The sequence below is a fragment of the Fusarium sambucinum genome, chromosome III (genome assembly GCF_050947815.1).
Source record: "Fusarium sambucinum isolate potato_lamoka chromosome III, whole genome shotgun sequence".
In the NCBI taxonomy this organism is placed as follows: domain Eukaryota; kingdom Fungi; phylum Ascomycota; class Sordariomycetes; order Hypocreales; family Nectriaceae; genus Fusarium; species Fusarium sambucinum.
Genome location: NC_139292.1, coordinates 5,829,568 through 5,851,126, shown reverse-complemented (window position 1 = coordinate 5,851,126; position 21,559 = coordinate 5,829,568). Strand labels below are relative to the sequence as shown.

At 49.3% G+C, this 21,559-nt stretch overlaps 10 protein-coding genes across 10 annotated transcripts; 4 read left to right on the top strand and 6 right to left on the bottom strand.

Annotated features, from left to right (window-relative positions):
• Nucleotides 1-753: 753 nt before the first annotated feature.
• FSST1_012111 (uncharacterized protein) lies at nucleotides 754-1,108 on the bottom strand (the record flags this gene model as incomplete). Its single annotated transcript, XM_083235307.1, has 2 exons — nucleotides 754-859; nucleotides 924-1,108. 2 exons carry the CDS (start codon nucleotides 1,106-1,108, stop codon nucleotides 754-756), a joined length of 291 nt encoding a protein of 96 aa, XP_083081807.1.
• Nucleotides 1,109-2,134: 1,026 nt separating this feature from the next.
• On the bottom strand, nucleotides 2,135-2,944 carry FSST1_012110 (DUF5315 domain-containing protein; the record flags this gene model as incomplete). Its single annotated transcript, XM_083235306.1, has 1 exon — nucleotides 2,135-2,944. The coding sequence occupies one exon, from the start codon at nucleotides 2,942-2,944 to the stop codon at nucleotides 2,135-2,137; it is 810 nt and encodes a 269-aa protein (XP_083081806.1).
• Nucleotides 2,945-3,439: 495 nt separating this feature from the next.
• On the top strand, nucleotides 3,440-3,938 carry FSST1_012109 (40S ribosomal protein uS12; the record flags this gene model as incomplete). The annotated part of the gene is made up of 2 exons (XM_083235305.1): nucleotides 3,440-3,698; nucleotides 3,760-3,938. The coding sequence occupies 2 exons, from the start codon at nucleotides 3,440-3,442 to the stop codon at nucleotides 3,936-3,938; spliced, it is 438 nt and encodes a 145-aa protein (XP_083081805.1).
• Nucleotides 3,939-4,195: 257 nt separating this feature from the next.
• FSST1_012108 (4-hydroxybenzoate hexaprenyltransferase) lies at nucleotides 4,196-5,410 on the bottom strand (the record flags this gene model as incomplete). The annotated part of the gene is made up of 1 exon (XM_083235304.1): nucleotides 4,196-5,410. The coding sequence occupies one exon, from the start codon at nucleotides 5,408-5,410 to the stop codon at nucleotides 4,196-4,198; it is 1,215 nt and encodes a 404-aa protein (XP_083081804.1).
• Nucleotides 5,411-5,950: 540 nt separating this feature from the next.
• Nucleotides 5,951-10,097, top strand: FSST1_012107 (uncharacterized protein; the record flags this gene model as incomplete). Its single annotated transcript, XM_083235303.1, has 2 exons — nucleotides 5,951-6,221; nucleotides 6,271-10,097. The coding sequence occupies 2 exons, from the start codon at nucleotides 5,951-5,953 to the stop codon at nucleotides 10,095-10,097; spliced, it is 4,098 nt and encodes a 1,365-aa protein (XP_083081803.1).
• Nucleotides 10,098-10,310: 213 nt separating this feature from the next.
• Nucleotides 10,311-11,692, bottom strand: FSST1_012106 (Rab geranylgeranyltransferase BET4; the record flags this gene model as incomplete). Its single annotated transcript, XM_083235302.1, has 4 exons — nucleotides 10,311-10,696; nucleotides 10,745-11,453; nucleotides 11,510-11,614; nucleotides 11,684-11,692. The coding sequence occupies 4 exons, from the start codon at nucleotides 11,690-11,692 to the stop codon at nucleotides 10,311-10,313; spliced, it is 1,209 nt and encodes a 402-aa protein (XP_083081802.1).
• Nucleotides 11,693-12,932: 1,240 nt separating this feature from the next.
• On the top strand, nucleotides 12,933-14,368 carry FSST1_012105 (glycoside hydrolase; the record flags this gene model as incomplete). The annotated part of the gene is made up of 4 exons (XM_083235300.1): nucleotides 12,933-13,081; nucleotides 13,131-13,229; nucleotides 13,278-13,327; nucleotides 13,374-14,368. The coding sequence occupies 4 exons, from the start codon at nucleotides 12,933-12,935 to the stop codon at nucleotides 14,366-14,368; spliced, it is 1,293 nt and encodes a 430-aa protein (XP_083081801.1).
• A 766-nt stretch (nucleotides 14,369-15,134) lies between these two features.
• FSST1_012104 (WD40-repeat-containing domain protein) lies at nucleotides 15,135-17,623 on the top strand (the record flags this gene model as incomplete). The annotated part of the gene is made up of 5 exons (XM_083235299.1): nucleotides 15,135-15,711; nucleotides 15,765-16,139; nucleotides 16,189-16,237; nucleotides 16,285-16,363; nucleotides 16,445-17,623. The coding sequence occupies 5 exons, from the start codon at nucleotides 15,135-15,137 to the stop codon at nucleotides 17,621-17,623; spliced, it is 2,259 nt and encodes a 752-aa protein (XP_083081800.1).
• A 340-nt stretch (nucleotides 17,624-17,963) lies between these two features.
• On the bottom strand, nucleotides 17,964-18,811 carry FSST1_012103 (syntaxin; the record flags this gene model as incomplete). Its single annotated transcript, XM_083235298.1, has 2 exons — nucleotides 17,964-18,558; nucleotides 18,609-18,811. The coding sequence occupies 2 exons, from the start codon at nucleotides 18,809-18,811 to the stop codon at nucleotides 17,964-17,966; spliced, it is 798 nt and encodes a 265-aa protein (XP_083081799.1).
• A 1,682-nt stretch (nucleotides 18,812-20,493) lies between these two features.
• Nucleotides 20,494-21,345, bottom strand: FSST1_012102 (uncharacterized protein; the record flags this gene model as incomplete). Its single annotated transcript, XM_083235297.1, has 1 exon — nucleotides 20,494-21,345. The coding sequence occupies one exon, from the start codon at nucleotides 21,343-21,345 to the stop codon at nucleotides 20,494-20,496; it is 852 nt and encodes a 283-aa protein (XP_083081798.1).
• Nucleotides 21,346-21,559: the final 214 nt, after the last annotated feature.

The window sequence follows — 21,559 nt, the reverse complement described above, 5'->3', positions numbered from 1 at the left end:
CTGTCCCCTTGAGAATAAAAATAAAAAGTCTCACATGACAGCATATTGCGATAGCTTGCACGTTTGAGTGATCATGAAATTTGATTCGGGACAATATTGACTATGGCGTTGTAGCGCACATATATAGACCCCATGTGGCTGGCTACTTGGTTAGCGGTCATTTGAGACAAACATTGTCGTAAAAGTGCAACAAACCGCATGCATGGTGAACAGGGTCTACGGTTGCCTATAAACACTGAGAAGGCATGTCCAGACCAGAGGTAAACAGCCCGAGTCGCGATTACTGGGCAGTGCCAGTCATTACCTAGGTGCCCAACAGTATTCTGAAGATTTACCTAACTTGTGGGGTACAACAAGGTGTAGTCTAAGTGAGGACAGTAGGTCGTTATTCAACCATGCCAGTCACGAGTAGTTTCACTCCAGATTATCTTTAGTAAACCCAGAGCACATCGACCGACTTATGATGGCGAAATGCTTATAGGACCATCGTGATGAGTTTCATATCACCAAAAGCCATATATCCAATGTGGATAATAGATCTATTTCACCCTGTCAAAGACGTGCAATAATAACGATGACAATTGTCGCGTAGCGAGTGTCCTCCTTCAAGCAATTCCGTCGCTCCTATCCTATTAACGCCTAAATCAAGGATATCGATGTTCCAACCACTACCATGAAATATGGCCAGTTCATTTCGAAAGACTTGCTGTTGTTTCGTCTTTGATTCGTCATCTGTGTGCTATGGCGCAGACCTCAGTCCGTTGTCACAACCTCGTCCTTCTCGACACGAATTTGATGGTCCTCGTGGTTAACCTGAACGATCTCGAGCGCCTTCTCGGGTGCGATGACGGAGAAGCCCCTGGTCAATATGTTAGTGTCAAATCGCCGTAGTGCCAGAAGGGCGGGGGGGTCGGTCTGCCTACTTGATGATTGAATAAACATGTGTGATCTTGCCGCCAGCCTTCTTGAGAGCATCTTTGCACTCTTCAACGATGGAATCAGGTGTGGACTCATCCTCGAACCAGACGATGGCAGACTTCTTCTGATCAACAGCGAGGACACCGGGAACAACTGCAAGCGCAGCAGCGACGAAAGGGAGGAATCTCATATTGATAGCGGTATTGACGACGGCTTTTTCGAATAAAGATGATCGGTTTCAAAAGTGATGATATTTACCGACAAAAGTTGGTTTGACGTTAATGCGTGGAATGATGGTTGGATGCTAGTTGCGTCAGATGCGAAAGGCGACGGGTTTGAGACCTTATATGGCTGGCGGATGGCGAACCTCCTTCTAAGACATAGTCCTAGGCCCAGGCCTGCTGCCCGCATACCAGACCACAGGGTGCTGCATAGACTTCGGGGATCACTCCACTGTAACAAGTTAAAGCAGTCCCAGTGGTACATGGCGCAGTGACCAAGTGCCGAATTGGGCAGGTCACCCACTCACTTCTCCCAATCGCGTTGCTGAGAATGAGGGTACCTGAATTAGGCTGGAGGGCAGCTTACGGCGCTCTGTACATTGTCATACAGACCGGCGATTACCTACCAAGTAGCAGGTTACTAAGGTACGTAAATGGCGGGACAAGCGATCATGGGTTCAAAGGAGACACCTTTTGACTGGTACAGTAGACCTCTCTCGAGAACCTCTTTTTATCGGGAAACGGGCGAACATGACGTTTTGTCATCCCTACTTCAACTCACACTGACAGGCAAGACTTGATTTCCCACACACATACTACGCGGGTAGCATATCCCTTCCATTGGGCAACTATCATAGCGAGTCGATAGCGCAACTCAGTGGTAGAACTTATATCAATGTGTCGTCAATGTCGTCATTGAGTTGATTTGTAGTTCGTCTCTAGGCCTCTGTCCTTGCCCTTCCCCACACCATTATGGTTCAAATTCCAAGCCATGTTGACTCTATTTGCCAATCAGACCCTACAAGTAGGTGCGGTGATAGAGTCAAGACAACATCAGACTATCGTTAATCATAGGAAAACTGGATGATTATGCATTAGTCTATAGCCGGGTAATTTCTCCCTAATCGTGAAACGCCGCAAATGCTGGTAAAATCTCGCCTAACTCCTTGCAACGCCGAACTCGAAGTGCCGAAGAAATCACATGTACAGCGCGATCAACCTCTCGCGCCTCCAGGAATACTATCATTCTCGCTCCAGACTTCCTTGCTCTCTTGTTCAACAGCTCTCATGGCGACGGCGACATCTTCTAGCCGTGTTACAACATCGATGACGCCCTGGTTGACTCGTTGGAAATATCGATCGTTGGCTTCCCGTCGTTTCCTTGCTAGAAGAATGTCCACCTCTGTCTCTTCTTCGAGCTTGTGGCCCAGTCTCTCTACCCCCGTGCCACTGCTGTTGGGTCGCGATATGCTGCTGCTTCCAACTGCACTCCTCTCGGTGCCTTCGAGGCCAGACTTTGACGTATCTCCCAATGCACCCTTCATGTTTCGAACTTCGGATCCAGTAGCAGACCCCACATGATCGAGTTGTGCAGTTTCTATAACATCGTCTGCTTCACTTCTTGCCCAAGCTTGAGCGAGGGCGATTTGAGCGGCTCGCAGGTCAGCCAGTTTTCTATCATGATCTGGGCCAAATACATGGGTCCCTCCAGAGGCTGACAGTTCGACTTCTTCCAAGGTTGCTTGCATTTCGGACCATAGGAGATCAGTACGATCGCCAGTAGCGCGAGTGCTCTCTGCAGGATATAATCCAGCCCGCTGAGGCACAACGGTTCCAGAACGTCCAGACTTTACAGACGGCGCATGGTCGACATTCGTCCTCAGATTTGATTGCTGTCCAATAAAAGGTACAGCCGGTGCATGAGCATTTGGTAAGGAGGTATTTGAAGCTGAAGGGGATGGATGTAGAAATAAAGAAGGGGGCGGGTCTCGTTGCCGACTTGTCGGTCGAATTAAATGAGACATGATGATTTCAGAGGCCTTTCAATCTGTCGTTTGCAGCGTGTGAATAGAACTATGTCTTGCTTCATTCCAAACGGGGTATCAAACGGTAACCACCCTTGTTCAGGCTTTGAGAGTCTACTGATACTCAGAGTTGAATGAAGACCGTATCAATAGTAAGATATACTTAGTATTCCTACTGTACTCCAACTTTACACATCAGTCCATCGCCAAGAGCTCCCGCTGCAGGTCAGTGGATCACTTCGAACCATCTCCCTCTTTTCTCACGTGACCTTTGGTGAATCGATTTCCTAGGGCCACCAAACCCTACCTGTAATTTTTGCTTGTCGTTTGTTCAACTTTCTGACGGTCCAGCAAATTACCATCACCAACCCGTCGTCGATACACAGACAGATCCGGTAGGTACTCCAGTAACCCAACACATTTCCCCAGCTGTTCTCGATCGCCTCGACCTTTTATTTTTCCGCATCGACAGTCGACTAACAACTTGAAGCAAAAATGGCTGGAGGCAAACCCCGTGGTCTTAACGCCGCCCGTAAGCTGCGAACAAACCGAAAGGACCAGAAATGGGCCGATCTCGCCTACAAGAAGCGTGCCCTCGGTACCGCTTATAAGTCCTCTCCCTTCGGAGGTTCTTCACACGCCAAGGGCATCGTCCTCGAGAAGGTCGGTGTCGAGGCCAAGCAGCCCAACTCCGCTATCCGAAAGTGTGTCCGTGTTCAGCTCATCAAGAACGGAAAGAAGGTCACTGCCTTCGGTACGACGAATCCCACCTGCTACGAGAGATGACGAACGGCTTGAACTAACAATAATTCTAGTCCCCAATGACGGTTGCTTGAACTTCGTGGACGAGAACGACGAGGTCCTCCTGGCTGGTTTCGGTCGCAAGGGCAAGGCCAAGGGTGATATTCCCGGTGTGCGATTCAAGGTCGTCAAGGTCTCTGGTGTCGGTCTCCTTGCTCTGTGGAAGGAGAAGAAGGAGAAGCCCCGTTCTTAAGCGAAGAGCGCGTGGATGGAAACAAAGTCATATTTCGACACGTGGAGTCTATTCGGATTGCTTGCATCGACATTACGGTTAGGGATCTGATCATGGGAGACGGGTCTGAAAAAGGAAAATAGATCACAAAGTCTTCGACGAACAAATCATGATTTGCACGCTGCGTGACGAGGAATTCCGGATATCAATCCTAAATCTCCATGTATGATGACATTATGATACAATTGTTATACACTGCCGGAGCTTTTCTCTAATGCTTAGTTCTCAGATTTATCCTCCTTAGATGCCTCGACACATCTGATAGCATAGTCTGCACCCAGCCCTAGACTGACCACTCCGCCAGTGATCCAGCAGCCATTGATGAACCACCACCAGCAATCCTTGACATCTTTGAGATTGACTCGTTTGATCATAAGACCAAGCGTGATCATTGCTCCTCCACAGCTTCCGATAAAGAAGGCTGGCCCAGCGCCTGCTGCGTACCCAGCTGCAGCAAGAAGTGATATCTGTGCAGCCGCCAATCCCGTAAGTACTTGCTTAGTCTCGGCATCATGCTTCAACGCAATGCTTTTGATCCCTGCCTTGACGTCGTCCTTGATGTCCATGTGAGCATAGATCATGTCGTACAGTACTGTCCATGCAATGTTGGAGGCATAGAGACAGGCCGCGGCAGTCAGAGCAGGTGTATTCGATAGCAAGTCAATCCCAAGTGCCGGAAACCCCATGATTGCTCCCCATGAGAAGGTGAGGCCAAGAACTGCTTGAGGGTAATATGTGACTCTTTTAGCCAAAGGATAGCTAGCCACCAGGATCAAGCTAGGGACGCCGTAGAACAGGCAAGGTAGTGGAAATTGTAGCAATATTCCCAGCCCGGTGAGAAGTTGAAATCCAGTAAAGACCAGGCCTTTGAAAGGAGTAATGGCGCCGCGAGCAATCGGCCGGAGTCTAGTTCGCGACACATGTGGATCTAGGTTCCGGTCCCAGAGATCATTGATGGTGCATCCAGCTCCTCTCATGATGAGGGCTCCGGAGAAGAAAAGGAGTGAAGTTCCAATGGCAGAACCCGGACTTGTCATTGGCATGGCCATTGGAGCCGCCATGAGTGTGGAAAACAGACATGGGAAGAAGAGGTAGTATGTGCCTGCAGGATTGTGAAGTCGAATAAGCTCAGCATAGGGCACCCAAGATGCTGGGAGTTTGGCCAGTAGTCCTGTCTCTGGCGGTTTGTAAGGTGCTGGTGCTGTTGCAGCTGTGGGTGAGTCTAGATCTTGAGCAGCCACGGTTGAGGACTGAGGTTTGGCTTCGTGGAACGCAACCACTCGCTGGGTGTTGTGCCACGGTTGCCTCAAGGCTTTTGAAAAATGAACAGGAGAGGATCGTGCTTGAAATTGCCTGTGAACTCTCAATGCTTGACCCGAGATGCCTCGACATTGAGCCCAGGCCGAAGCCCGAGGGAATGCATTTAATCTCATGGATCAAAGTTTACAAACCTACATGGATAATGAGAACACCATCTGTTAATTGCCGTGGAAAATCATGTGCTTACCACAAAGCCCGTGAAGTAAAATATGATCACGAACGACCCTAATGCCAGTCCACTGAAGCTCTAATTCCGACAAGGCTTGAATACAAAAATTGAATTATAAAGTGAATAACCCTTGCGTGAGATACGGGGGGATGATCACGTGTAGTGCTTTCTGTCACCTTCACGCTTTTGATTGGCCGCGCATTTCAATCGCACCCAAGCTTGTGACGCGACTGATCGCAGTCGCTTGGAATTTCAAGATTCCCAAACACATATCTATTCATCGTTCAACAAATACAGCCAGCGAATCTTTCGCATCGAATGGGAGTGACCTAGGGCGAACGGCTTTCGGCCTGCTTCCTTGCACCAAAAGAAATTGCCATAGAGTCACCTTCATCACCGGAATCTGTTGCGATATCGTCTCAAGCACAACCCCACCAAAGCTACCTACCTATGCACACGCGTAGCAATTAAGAAGCTCGACATAATGCCGACATCACTGCATCCGCAGGCAAAATTCGATCCTATACCCCCCGACCTAGACTTGTATAGTCTAGTGGACAAGACCTCTAACTTCCAATGGGTTCAGCGCGTTTCAAGAAGTCAAATACGCAGCCTTGGTCAACAGGAGTTTGAGAAACTTGTGTTGATTCACGTTATCATCGGCGGCAAGCCTCTGATTATTGATGGGTGGGACGGAGTTCTCCCCAAATCCCTTTTCGATGTAGCTTGGTTAGAAAAGACACATGATAAGAGACGTTCGTTGCTCCATTCCCTAAAACCATCGCAGCTGCTGATTTTCTACAGAGGAGAATGTGAGAGATATCGCCGCTGGGACCGATATCCCTATGACGATGGGCCACTACCTACGATCAATGCGACAACTCGCGAACCAGTGGACCCCCGCAAACTTCCGCGACGAGCGACGGCAGCGTCTCTATCTCAAGGATATCGACTGCCCTACAGAGTGGCACGATGCACTACAAAAAGTTATCCACCCGAATCTGTTTTATCTAAACGAGAACGCCAGCCAGGCCGGAGGCTCACAACAGGATGAAACCGCATTCCGTGATGAAGCTGCAGCAGCACCAGCCGGTGACCTGATGTCAAGCTTACCAGAGGAGATGCGCGCCCAAAACCTCATGTGCTATATTGGACACGAAGGTACATACACTCCAGCACATCGTGAAATGTGTGCATCGCTAGGCCAAAATATCATGGTAGAAGCATCGAGCGGCGAGAATGGCGAGAAAACAGGCAGCTCGATCTGGTTTATGACGGAAAGCAAAGATCGTGAGGTTGTGCGCGAGTACTTCCTCTCCATGTTGGGCCATGATATCGAAATTGAGAAGCACTTTGCTCAAATCAACGCATGGAAGAAAGCGCCTTTCGACGTGTACATCGTCGAACAGAGAGTCGGCGATTTCATTCTGATCCCACCCCTGGCGGCACACCAAGTTTGGAACCGAGGTACTCGAACAATAAAGGTGGCTTGGAATCGCACAACTGCCGAGACACTTGAGATGGCTTTACATGAAGCGCTTCCGAAGGCTCGCCTTGTTTGTCGTGACGAGCAGTATAAAAACAAAGCGATTATCTTCTTCACTTTACAGAAGTACTACCGTCAACTCCAAAAACTCGAAGAGAATGCAGAGATGACTTCCATGAGCTTTATGGGGATTGGACAAGACATTCTCAGGAGCTCGCCTCGTGCCAAACAACTTGCCGGCGACTTCAAGAAGCTCTTTGCGCTCTTTACCGAGGTTCTGCTTGACGAAATGTTCGCATTCAAGGAGAAGGAGGTAGAGTTGATTGAGTTCGACTCTTGCATTACTTGTTCATATTGCAGATCCAACATCTTCAACAGGTTTCTGACGTGCAAACACTGCACCCGTATGCTCGTCAACGGTGATGAAGACACATACGATGTTTGTATGGAATGTTACGCTATGGGGCGGTCTTGCGCCTGTCTTTCGGGCCTACAGTGGTGCGAACAATGGACATGGGCTGATTTGGTCAATAATTACGAGGACTGGCGTTCTATGATTATCAAGAACGATGGGTTTGTTGACTTTGAGTCTTCGCCTCAGCCTCTTGAGATTGCCCGGCAGCGCTCTGCAAAGAGATCTCTCGCGCAAATTTGTCAAGAGGCCTTAAGAAGGCGGCCCTGGAAGGATATCACCCAGCCGGAACGTGAGCTTACCCCAAGCGAATCAGAGCCAGAGGTCGATGGAGAAGGAAGGGCCAAGAAAAAATACAAGAGGAAGAAGAAGCGAGGAGAGCTGCGGCGATGCCATGTATGCTGTCACAAGGACTACGCTTACCGAGTGCATCAATGCACAAACCCTGGCTGCACCGAGTCTTACTGCTATGGCGTCCTTTACAGAGCCTTTGACATGTTACCACAAAAGGTTCTAGAGGATGAGCAGTGGCAATGTCCCAAGTGCTTGGGTATTTGCAACTGCGGTTATTGCCGTCGTGTAGGCAATACAGACCCATACACACCAAAGAATACTTTGTTGGGTCACGATACACGCCCCATCGCTGACGACCGAAGTGTGGAGGCGCTTGTCGACTTCCGTGTCCACAATCTTTCGTGGCTCAAGGCTGCTGGGGAGGAAAGCCGCAGTAACAACAGCAGACGAATGAAGAGATTGCGAGAGCAGGCCGACAGTGCAAAGGCGCAAGATATCACAGAGCAAGAAGAAGCAGAGCAAGCTATGCAAGCTGATGCTGAGGCTCACGGTACCAGTGGTGTGCATGTATCCGGCATGAACGGTTATGGAGATCAGAGTCATGTTCTCGGTGGCCACGGCGATCAGCCCATGACCGACAACAACGTTCAAGGACTATTGCCGCGTTATCATGAAGCGAATGGCGAACAAGCCGACGAATCCATGGCTATGGATATGTCCCAGTTGGAAGATGTCGATGCATCCCTATACCCAGATCCTTCATTAGTGGCTCGACAGCGTATAGGCATGGGCTACTATGAACCAGATGACGCGCCGGACAGGATTCTTTTTGATCCCTTCCAGGCGCCCCCTGAAGAGGCCATACGACCATCGGAGCCGGATGTCCCTGAATTTGTAAAGAAATCCATTCGGGCAGCCAAAAGAAAAGCGAAAAGAGAGAACGAAGATCCAGATTTCGTTGTTGGCAAGGGGCATCACAAAAAGCCTCGTCTTACGACTGAACTTGAAGCAGACTTTTTGGACAGTATGGACCCTGCTTTATTCAACGGGCCGCCCATAGCTCCTGTAGCTGTCATGGATCAACCTGGTCAAGCTAATAGGGACCAAAGCGTAGCACAAGACGAAGCAACTGACAATGCTCGGGATGCATCAGATGAAGCTACAGTTCCACCTAAGAAACGGGGTCAGTTGTTATTTGATGCGAACGAGCCCGAGCTTAGGCATGCCAAACCAACAGCATCCTACGTTGAGGCTGAAATGGATTCCGATGAGTTTGAAGAGGAGCAAGTCCAGCAAGCAGAGGCTCCATCAACTCAAGGTGATACAGTTGGAGCTAAGAAATCGGCTGTCGATCTAGCTGCTGATGCAGTTCGTGCTCTATTTGGAACATCCTTATCCTCTAGTCCACAGCCCTTTATCGAGGCGGATCCAGCCTCAGTCACCGAGACTAAGACTCCCAAACGACGTGGTCGTCCGCCCAAGAATGCATCCTCTGTCACGCATTCCACGCCTCCCGGTTCGTCTCAAAGGCCCAACTACGGACGAAAAGGCCGGCCCAGAGGCCGACCTCGCAAATCACTTCTGTCTCAGGTTGCATCTGCAGACAATTCAACTGAGATCATTGGCGAGTCTTCTCAGAACCAAGACAGCGATAGCGACGTTGAACATGAGAAAATGGTCCGTGAGTTGGAGGCCAACCTCGCTGCAGACTTGACTCAAGGTGTTTCGGAGGCTACAGCAGAGCCTACTCAGCCTCGACGCCGAGGAAGACCAAGGAAATCCGATGTGGCTACCATCGCGGTAGCCTCTACCCCTACTGATGCATCTACAGAAGACGTTGAGACCGAGAGTCATTTCCCCAGGTCTGCGCGTCGTACACGACGATCGGAGGGTGCTATCAACCAGCTCAGTCGACCATCCATCTCGCCTCCACCGCCATCGGCCGGTGGGGCAGGTACACATCTTATGTCTATGGCTGAGCGAATGGCACTTAGAGGAAAGAAGTTCAAGATTGGCAAACGAAAGTCAAATGGTGTCTCTGATAGCGCAGCTGCCACACAGTCAGAAGCCACGACTCCCACGCCAGGCGCTGAGGCTCCCAAGGAGGTGGCTGACGAACCAATGGCGGATTTTGAAGAAATGGTCTCTCGTGATCCGAGCCCCCACAGTGAGTATACCAGCAGACAGACGCCTCAAGTCTCTGTCGATTATGAGAGTTCGCGAAATCCTTCACCACCTCCTCCCACCCAGCGACCTGCACAACCAACCGTAGTCCGAATTGGTGACACGGAATCGGAGGCAGGACAGAGTGACTCCATGACGGGATCAGACTCAGATAGCGACGGCGACATTCCTGCAAGACAAAGCTCTGGCCGAGGGGGTGGCCGCGGTCGTGGGCGTGGCAGAGGGAGGCCCAGGGGTAGAGGAAGAGGGCGTTAAGGCGTGCAGAACATACGCAGCATTTTGATTTCGCCAACACATTGATACCTATTAGAACGACACGATGACTTCTTTGTAGCATATGTTCTCTTCTCCTGCTTCGGGAAGTAGCAGAAGTCGTAATAATCTTTTTGACATACATTCATGGCTATAATATGTCCTATGATCTACATTGCTGTGTGAGTGTACTCTTATTAGTAAGTGCAGCTAGTATCAGGAGTTTAATAAATCCAACTGCTTTTCCAAATCATGCCATCGCCCATTTCGCTTGGGATCTAGTTTTCTCAGATCGCTCAGCCAGGACGCGACCTCGGTCTGTTCTTCAGACCCAAGCGGCTGCCCACTAAGTTGGGCCAATGCCATCGCATACTCAGCGAGAGCTTCGTAGATCCGTTTGGTATTACGGTAATCTTCTAACAGGTCTTTGATATTGGTCATTTCGCATTCAATATATGATTTGCGGTCATCCAGGGTGAGGTTTGGGGCTATTTGGCGGCTAGAAGTGGGATCGGCCAGATTCAGGACGAGAAACTGGTGGTAGTACCACAACGACTGATCTTCAGGTCCTACATTCAAACCTTCGTCGACAAGTTCAAGTTCTGATCCCGAGTCAGCCATGTTAAGTAAGATGTACTGTCAAGACAAACCTTGGTCCAAGAAAGCTTTGCGTGACTCGTCATCCGCGTTACGTTCGCCGAGAAGCCTCGTTATAAGCTGGCTACGATTATGCCATGCCGAGAAATTAGAGAGATCCTCGTGGATCTTCTTGGTGGTATACAGAAACTCGGATTCGACCAAGCTCTGGCCATTTAAGAGAGGGCTTTCGAGCTGCGCTACGACGTGGCGACGGTAGCCCCAAGCATGGAAATTGCGCCGGTCCTTGGTAAGCATCTTGCTAACAAGACTCAACTCCTCCTCCCAAATGCGCCGGGCTATAGATACATCGAGCCTTTCGATTGCGCGGTCAAGTGTCCAGAGTCGATAGTTCCATATCCAGTAGCATTTAGGAAACTCCAGCAGAAGGGGAACAGTGAAAGCTAGCTCAGCGCGGATGACTTCGGCGTCAGTACCGCTGTCAGTTGTTGTACCAGTCTTCCCAGCTGTCGGGGGGTTGGGGTGTGGCCGGGTCTCTGTCGAGGATGAGGGCAACGAAGCGGCGGAAGAGGTTGTGGGAATGTCGGTCGCTATAATATTCTGCGACACCTTCGAGGGCGGCGATCCATCCGACGGTTTGGATAATAAGCCAGAGATTAGACAGCGCCTGCGGGCGTTCCATATCGTGTAATACTCTGGGTTGAGGCGCAGGAGCTTCGAGGTGAGCTGGAATGTCTCGGGTCCGTAGTGGTTGTCGGATATCTGCTCGCGCGTGTGAGAAGAGCGTAGTGTTCCAAGCATTCAGATGTAGTGCTGACCTTTTCGCGAATTTGGTCCTCGAGATTACGGTACTTTTCGATCTTGACCAAGTCCTGTTTCCGCTGCTCTTCTGTCCGAGACCGCGCAGTGCGGGCTATGCCGTGCTGGAAGCCTTGAAATCAGCATCAGTTACAGTAGGCATGGTGTTGTGTTTTAGTAGAATGGACACTCACACTGGCCATATTTAGGCGTATCTTCTTAATGAACTGGCCCCAAGAAGTTGCCAGCAGTGATGATCAGTTGGAAGCGTAGGTTTGTAAGTGTTCACTGTTGCTGGTGCGGGACGTGATTCTGACCCCACGTCAAGTACAAGTATAGGGTATCTAAGGCAGTATGACATGAACTGTTGTCTTGGGTTCTTATGTGAATATGACTACCTATTGCGGGCTTTTACCTCTTTCAACACAATGTACAGTAAACTTAAGATGACGATGAAGATTGTTCCATGTAAGCCAGATATTCTGATGCTGCTGTCCACTTAGTGAATGGCTACAGATAGAAACATCGCAAAGCTATTCGCAAACGCCATTCCTGATGGAAATATGATGCGAGTGCAGCATTTTATCAGTGACCGCGGCGCGTCTCGAATGGCCTTGCACGACTAGGTATATCTTAATATGAGTGAACAGTATTTTACTTAAACCAGATGTTTCGCGGTATTGCGTTTAAACCTACCACTCTCAGTCCCCTAATCACCAATCTCGAGCGCCGTGTAAACAGGGATAGCACAACGACTATGTATTGTCATGTCAAGGCTAAATTTGATCCTGCGACCTTGGAGTTTCATCACTATATGCACTCAATAGAGTACGAATTACTTACTTTGGGCGGACAGGCTTCCAAGCTGAAACCTGCAGCTGTAACCTTCGAAGAAGATCTAAGTATAACGTGTTGAACATGGAATACCAATCAGCGGCCTTTGTATGTGTGATGCAAATGAGTTTTCTTTTTTTTCACCTCTATCATCGATTCAGGAGACTCTCCTTCCCGCCGGACTGTGCAGGCGTAAGAAAGGAGGTCGAGAGCTATATGATTTCAGATGTCGCCGTTCGTCGTAAAGAACAACAGGAGGCAATTAGTTGTTACTGGAACTAAAAACATTGGTTTCACGATAGTCAATTCTGGTGTGTTGCAGTATCGACTGACACATAGGACACATATGTGACGCAGCGATCTCCTGTATGTACTAAGGTATACAGCGATTCTATGAAGCAAAATCGGTACTGTTTATGACCTTGAATCTCTGTACAGGCGCTTGCCCCGAGCGATTAGTAGCGGGTGGTTATATACCTAGAGTATGTGTTCTCTTCTTGCGCCTTCCATCCTTTGATCCTTCCTTATCTCTTTTCTACTGCCTCTTCTTCTCCTTTCGACCTCGAAGATAAACACTCTAAGAATTCAGCGAGAAAAGAACGAGAAAAGATGTGCCCATCTATTCGCTGGTCGTTGGCAGCTGTTGCCATATTTCAAGCTACCCTCTGCCTTGCACTCCTCCTTGGGCGACCATCTTGTACGAAAGAGATGACCCAGCCTACTAAAAACCATGTCAACGCTGTTTATTTTACCAACTGGTTTGCGGAGTCTTTTACAGGAACTAAAATATCAGCTGACGTATTACAGGGGCACATATGGAAGGAACTTCCAGCCTCAAGAACTTCCAGCTTCCCAGATCACACAAGTACTATTTGCCTTCTTGAATGTGAAGCCAGATGGGACGGTGTTAGTTCAACCACATTGTGTTCAAAAATATACTGACGAGATCCATAGGTATTCAGGAGACAGTTATGCGGACTTGGAGAAGCATTATGAAGGAGATCGTGAGTTGATGCCCCTGTCATGTTTCAATATCTAAACAGGGAAAAGGTTGGGATGACCAGGGAGACAACGCATATGGATGCGTGAAGCAACTCTTCCTGTTGAAAAAAGCCTATCGGCATCTCAAGGTCATTTTGTCCATTGGCGGATGGACTTGGTCGACCAACTTTCCATCAACGGCCAGCACCAGTGAAAACCGCATTAGATTCTCCAAGTCTGCTGTCACTCTGATGAAAGACTGGGGATTCGACGGAATCGATATCGACTGGGAGTACCCCAACGATGAAAATGAAGCCACCAACTTTGAACTACTACTACAGGCTGTTCGAGATGAACTTGATTTGTATGCCAGCCAAAACGCACCCGGCTATCGTTTCCTGCTTTCCATTGCTGCACCCGCTGGTCCCGACAAGTACAACAAGCTTCACCTTGCCAATATTAGCAGATTTGTTGATCAGATTAACCTTATGGCTTACGACTACTCAGGAAGTTGGGACAGCACCAGTGGCCACAATGCGAACTTGTTTCCCTACAAGGCCAGTGCGAACCAGTACAACTCGGACAAAGCCATCAATGACTACATCAATGCAGGCGTTCCGACAGAAAAAATCGTGCTTGGTATGCCTATCTATGGGCGCTCGTTTGAAGGGAACCTAGGCATCGGCAAATCCTTCAGTGATGTTGGGCAGGGCTCTTGGGAGAGGGGCGTTTGGGACTACAAGGTGCTACCCAAGCCCGGTGCAGAGATCGAGTATGACAAAGAGGCTCAAGCTTACTATAGCTACGATCCTACCACTCACGAGTTGATCTCCTACGATACGCCAGAAGCGGTTGAGAACAAGGTGGACTATGTTCTAAAACATGGCCTTGGGGGGAGTATGTTTTGGGAGGCCTCAGGGGATAAGAAGGGTAACGAGTCGCTTATCAGTACAAGCTACAACTTTCTAGGGGCCTTGGATACATCAGAGAACTGGCTGGACTTTCCAGGTTCAAGATATGCAAACATTGCTTTGGGAATGCCTAATCAGCGGGCACAAGCCTGATCAGGTGTTGCAGCATACCGATAAGGCAGCCTTGCAGCTTTACTCTGTTGCCCTATTCATGGAGAAATGGGAGCCTTTCGAGATAAACATACCTAAGTAATGAAATCAGTTTTACTAAGCCATTTTGTCTTGTCATCAGAGACAAGTTTCCAGCTACCGACGCTTCTGTCTGACTTCAATTGCTGGCATGAGCTTGAGTGTATCACAGGCCTAGTAATCTCAAAATTACCTCAAGACCTACGAAAGGAACCATGAATCTGGCCTAGAATATGTGCCGGGGCCTTCTGCTTGACACTGGTAGTTACCGTTCAGGATGTCGATCGATGTCAAAAACTCAGAAGGTACTGTAACAGATCAGTTGTAATCTGAACTGGATGATAGACTGGAATAGTAACCTACTAACGTGATTATGTTTGTTTGCACTTTCCATGACTATCGTGAGAATGGAAGGAAGCGAGTATAACATCAGCGAGCAGGTGCTACCTTTTTGTGTTTCTAGTGCATCAATCTCAGCCCGTGGCATGACTCCTTCCCCTCCGCAACCACTCCTTTTAATCTCTTCACCCTAACGTCTCTTCCCTACAAAATTCTTTCGACAAGCATCAATACTTTTCCACCATCTGGCCGGACAGAATAACTTACTGTTAAGTAAGGGACTGTCTGTCGTGACAGTATTGTTCAAATCATAGATAGAAGTTCATTCGTTTCTTTATGCTCTATACTTCAAAGGAACCCACGACTCCTCGCCACATCAACATCGACAAGAATGTTTCGGATGCCACCTCGCCGTCCCCGATCTGCTCGACGGAAGTGCGACGGAGTTTTGCAACCACCAAGTCCATCGGATTCTGGGTATAGTTCCGCAGAGGATGTTTTCGAATACTCGCACAATACCCGGAAAAGATACTTCCATTCTTTCGATGGTTCTGGCCCAGATGGTACCCCTATGCTGAAACTACTCGGGAATGAAGAGAAAATACCCCCTGCGGCCAAACTGAAGGAGGTCCAGTATGGAATTCCTACAACACCCGAGCATAATCATCCCAGGCAGAAATCAAACGTTGTTTCTCCCTTCATTTGTCCACAAAGTCCCAAGCGCTTGCCCCTGCAAGATAAAAGAATTGACCACAACAGAAGCCTGGATAGATATGTTCCAAGACGTGACTTCGTATCTCCGTCATCCGAAAGATATCGAACTACCAAACAGAGTCAGGATCTATCTAGAGAAGAGCGCTTAAAGCGCAACAAGAGTGCCTCGGCCGATCCCTTTGTTCTCAAACGTCGTGTTCTGGACCCTGACCCACGTTTTCCTTTCAGAGTTGACGACACCGGTCGAGATAGAGGTTAGAAGGCCGATACATTAGTATTTCTGTGCTGATACATGTCTCTCCTGCAGGTGTAGCTCTGGGCCAGCTCCCACAGAACCGAGGAGGCGAGCGTCAGGTTAGCATGGGAGCCATATGGTCAGTTGGAGGTGTTGCGCCCAGCACAATTGCGGTTGATGACGGGCAAGGACATTTCGTCCGACGTGGAACGAATGCCCGCTTATTTCCCACCCCTTTGCAAGAAGGGCTTGTCAGCACGTCGGTCGAGAAAGAGAAGCATGAGGGTCGCATTGCTTCAGCTCTGAAGATCGATCAGGTCCGGAAGATCCTTGAGTTCGCAGAGAATCAGCAGGTACCCCGAGGCCTAAGATGTCATGCTCGGCAGACAGAGTTCAGTCAAACAAGTTGGAATGGGTATCAGTGGGCCAACAAAGAGGAGTGGTCGGGTATGCTCGATATACCGAATTTACTGAATCCGAGGCTAACCCATGACAGCCCCCATTAGACCAGCAAGACAACGACTTCTCCCAGCTGCTCCGTTCAGGTAGGTGTATCGGAAAATTAAAGACACAGTCAACTGACGTGCTCCAGGGTGCTTGATGCGCCGAACCTCAAAGATGACTTTTACTGCTCACCATTAGCATACTCAGCTACCACGCATACTCTGGTTGTTTGCCTGGAAAGTATGCTCTATGCTTGGTCCGAGTTTCGAGGCGTTAAGTTGCTCCATGGTGCTCATCCCGACACCTAGTTGACGTCGGTTGCCTTCTCGTCAACGCAAGGAGGCAAAGCCGTGCTTGGAATCGGGCATTCAGATGGCCGGATCCTTTTCCAATCCACCTTCGACACACTACCGCGATTCGAAGTTCGCCAGGCGTTTCCCATTTCTTGCGTCAGCTGGCGTCCCACCTGTACTCTGCGACCTTCCAAGAACCCTCTCATACCTGGCGTTCAAGTACAGACAGAGGATCTGGTGGTTGGTGATGATATGGGTAATATCTATTATTACGTGGTAGAGTGGCCAATAGGCTGGGAAATCACCCGGAACACATGGCCTGGTGCAGTATCGTTGATAGCCAGGATCAGCAATATTCACTGTCAGCAAGTATGCGGTCTTGCATGGTCATATGATGGTCGTCTATTCGCCTCGGGGGGTAACGACAATCTTTGCTGTCTTTTCGATGCTGAACAAGTTGTTGGACGACGACTTGACTCTACTATGCCAGGGGATGGATATCGAGCGCGTGTCGAAGCTAGCAGCGCCTATGGTGGTATTGAGACAAGAGCCACACAGCTGATAGGTCTCTCTCGAAGTGACGGTGGTTACACGGCACAGTTGCGATTAGTGCCAAATGCTACTGATGCTGTCCGTTGCCTTGGCCCTGGCATTGCGAAGCATTACTGGAGCCATGACGCTGCTGTCAAGGCCATAGCCTTTTGTCCTTGGAGGCGTGGATTAGTCGCAACAGGAGGTGGCTCTAATGACAAGTGCATCCACTTCTTTCACACACCATCTGGGGCAGCTTTGGCAACGATATCAGTATCCGCCCAGGTCACCTCACTCATTTGGAACACAACCCGCCGAGAGATTGCGGCCACATTCGGTTATCCTTCGCCAGAGCACCCATATCGGGTCAGCGTTTTCAGTTGGCCCGAATGCAGACAAGTTGCAGCAATACCTTGGGAGGATGGATTGCGGGCTCTTTATGCTATTGCTTATCCTCGAGGGCCAACTTCGGGCGGCCCAGCTGTCACGGGAGGGGGGCAGGAAGGATGCATTGTTGTTGCATCGAGCGATAGAAGCATTAAATTCCATGAAGTATGGTCGCGAGAAAAGGGCGTAACTGTAGGCGCTACCGGCATTCTGGCGGGAAGTGATATCCTTGAAGGGCTTGAGGGCATTGACAAAGAAGGAGATATTATCCGTTGAAGTGTTCCTGTTCGACTTGATCTGTACCTGAGGGTGAAACGTCTTGGCCCATGAGTAATGCTAAGCATCGAAGACTTTGAAGCTGAGAGAATGACAATATGATACGATGAGAATTCTGACCTGATGACTATTCTTGTCGAGTTTTGTTAAGAACCACTCCCGCACATATGTACAGATGTATAAGAAGCCACTCGTTTCCCTGCAAGTGGTATGAAAGAGCAAGACAAATTATTGACATGTGTGACAAACCCTGAGCAACGCCCATACCAAAGACTCCAAGAACTCCAGCTGATGCGCTTCGCCGTTTGTCACTTTCTGAGACAAACAGCGAACATTTCAATCATTTCAGGATAGCAATCAGAAGCACGAGAATAATTATGAGAACTACAATGGTGGTCATTTGCTTGTTCTCGCCTGCCCCGCGAGCAACCTTTCCGAGCATTCGACTTGCGCGGTCCAACCGGCTTTGATGGCGGTCGGTGACAGCCTCAACATCATCGAGCATAGCAACGTGGCTGTCAAGCTCGTCGCCGATTTGCATGCTCAGTTCGCGCTGGCGTCCAATAGACTCGCCCAGGCGATCGAGCTGCTCGTCTTGTTGCTCAAGAATCTGAGCGTGGTACTGGTGAAGCTGCTGGTTGTCCATTCCTTGAGATTCATCCCGGTACCCTGCGCTGTCGTCGGGATCATCGTGATAGCGGCCAAAAAGCTCGGTGGATGGGGAAGGTGGGGTGTCACTGAAGCGAACGGTTTTTGGCTTTCGAGATGTCGGTGATGTAGAGGCTGCGTGTTCAAAATCGTCGGCGAGTTCCTCTGAGTTGGGATGGGTGAGGGTTTCAGTTGTTGAGGAGGAGGGGTGGCCTCGGAATTGGGCTGTAAGGTCGTCTAGTTGCTTCTGGAGCGAGGAGATGGATTCTATGAGGCTCGAGGCAGCACTGCAAGTGTCAGTCACGATAACAGCAGTACGCAAGACAGTCGGGCATACGCTGCATCACCAGCTTCGGCGAGCCGCTGTTCCTCCTCGCGGAGGCTGGTTAAGCCATCACGGAACTGGTCAAAAGACCGTGAGATGTGGCCATCCTGGGAGTCGCCGTCGCCGTCGAGGTTGAGGTTCTTTGCTCGCTGTCGCTCAAGAAGTGAGAGCTTTATATGGTCGGCGAGAAGAAAGAGCTGGCTTGCGCTCGACATTGTTGACAATATATTACGATGGGATGGGTGAATTAATCACGAGAAGAGCTCTCTGATCGGGGACGTGCAAACAATGGCAGATCCCAAACAGAACTAATGCGACAGGCAGCTAACTACCTTGGCAGTTGGCCCAGCGCCGACGTAAAAGAGGAAACAGCAGAGGATCTTTGCTGTGAATCAACGTTGCGATGATGATGATGATGATGATGATGATGATGATGGAGAAGTTAATTATCCCAAACCTAGATGTCTACAGGTACCTGGTGGCTATTCAACGTACCTACCTAAGGTACGGGTAGGTGGGAGATGTGGTGTTACCTGAGCTTCGATCAAAGTATCACTTCAACCTGAGCGATAGTACAGTCGCTCAAGATACTTAAAAAAGCTGCCTTGACCCCTGTTTTTGTAAGGTCTACGGGCCTGACTGATCTATCTAGCAATAACCCGAGGTACCTCGATTGGCTCAATTAGAGGAGGCTGGGTACAGGCTTCCCCTGAGCCAGCACCACTTCGGGGCAGGTAAGTAGGCTTCCGTTTAAAGGTAATATCGAAAGCGAGCTTATTTACCTACTAGGTATGATACAAACTCAGTACGTTCAGGGTGAACAAGCCCTGTCAGAGCGCAAGAAAAGAAGAAGAAAGGGGAAATTTGGGTTTTCCATGTTCCTCATCAGAGGGAAATAAGGACCAGAAGAGCAAGATTAAATATTACTGGCTGTCCGTCTGCCTGCTAAGAGACACAGGCCAACAATATACAGACGTTGCCAGGATACTACGGAGTAATTAATGCCTAGGTTAATACAGAGTAGGTAGTGAGTGTATACATAGTATGTAGTAGTAGTGCGTCTCGTACAGTAGGTGCAGAGTATAACTTGGAACCGTGCACGCCAACTTTCTATTCAATCCGAACACCTACTTAAGCCAGAGAGGATTCGATTTATTGCTGCAAGGGACTGTCTAATCGCACCATAAGACGGACCGTTTTAAGTCACTCGCATGTATCCGTATTGGCGTCTGAATAGTTCGCTTGTGTGTTCCGCATTGTTAGTGGTTGGTGTTACGATGACCTGCATCGTATCCTTGGACAACTAGTATTACGGTCCAATGCATATGGACAGACTGGCATTGGTCTACAATCTAAACCACGCAGGAGCGCGTCGCAATTCAGATTTCTTACACGGATATCCGCTTGCATTTTGCACTCAACCCGGCCATTCTCCTAATCCCACACTGATAATGATTGTCAGTCTTTAAACAAAAGCATGGGTCAAGCGAGGCGTCGCGTAAGCTCTTGCTCGCGAAAGCAAGCGCCAAAAATCAACGCGTATCATTGGTGTGCTCCTCCCATGAACAAAGGAGAAGCGTTTTCGGATTCTCATGATAAACATGCGTGCTTGTTTTAAGCAAATGTTGTTTATAAATGTACAGAATCACGTCGTGCGGCATGCAGAAAAGCTTTTGATGAATAATATAAATTGCAATCAAATAATATCAAGCCAGACTGTCCGAGTCTATGGCGTTCGCTCTTAGTGGGCCTTTCCTGTCAATCCCTAGGCTCCTTTCCCAATCCCAATCCCAGTCCTTAAGCATGGCAAACCGTGAACTCCATGTAGATAGCAAGCGAAATCAAAATGCAGTATAGGTAAATCGACGTTCTCGACCAAGGTTTTTTCTTTCAATCCTTAGTCCATTCTCATGTCCATATCAGGGACGGCATTGGCAAGTCGAGGGGACTCAGCGGCGGAGAGAACCTCCATACCATCAAATATAGGTGGAGAGCATTGTAGGTTTTGAAGGGCACCTTCGGCTGTCTGGCTCACAAGCTGACCTTGTCGCAAGTTTTCGGCAAACAAGAAAAACCCCTCATTGGCTTCCACAAGGTATGATTGCAGGCCGTTGCTCTCGAGAAGAATTCTGGCGTTGGACACGGGGAAGTGGTTTTCTATGTAGCGGGCCCAGCCTCGAGCGGCTTGTTGAATGTGATCTTGTTCACTGACCCTTCGCCAGCCAATGCCAAGGTGAAGAGTGAAGTTATCAACAACGGGACCCTCGGTGGCAGGCTTGACATCGGCCTTGAGGGAAGAGGTGTTGGTTACAGGCTCGCTTGACAAAGTGGGAGATACACGCTGCAGCTTAGGGTTTCTGATCAAGGAGCGTGCCTCTTTGATGGCGGCTTCCTCAGCAGCCTTCTTCTCTTCCACCCAGGTACCGGACTGGCTGCTCGCATCCATGACATAGCCGGTGCTCTTTTTGACGAGGGTCATGCCAGGGCCGTAGATCCATTCTTCTTCAGGCTCCTCAACGGGCAAGGACTTGATGTCAGGCTCAAGGTTGTCAGAAGCCTCGTCCCGAGAACGCTTTCTGCCAGCTGCAGCGGGTCGTACAGGCTGAGCGACTGCAAACTGGTTTGGCATAGGTGCGAATCGTGATGGTGTGTGGTGTCCAAAGCTTGCCATGCCCATGGACTGGTGGGCATGTTGGGGAGACATGGTAAGGACAGGAGAGGAAGAATATTGAGAGCTGAAGTACGACATTGTGGAAAACGTCCTTTTTGAAAAGGAAGAAACTGGAAGTGATTTTGGGAGGTTAGTAGTCAGCAATGTCAGGTTTCAAACCATCTATAGCGTCTTTGGTGCACGCGTTGGTGATGAGTTCCGTTGACTTTGAGACGGCAAGATGGACAAGATGGGATGAAAAGAGAGTAGTAAAACGCGGTTTGGATGGCCAGCAGAAGAAGCCAGGAGTAAG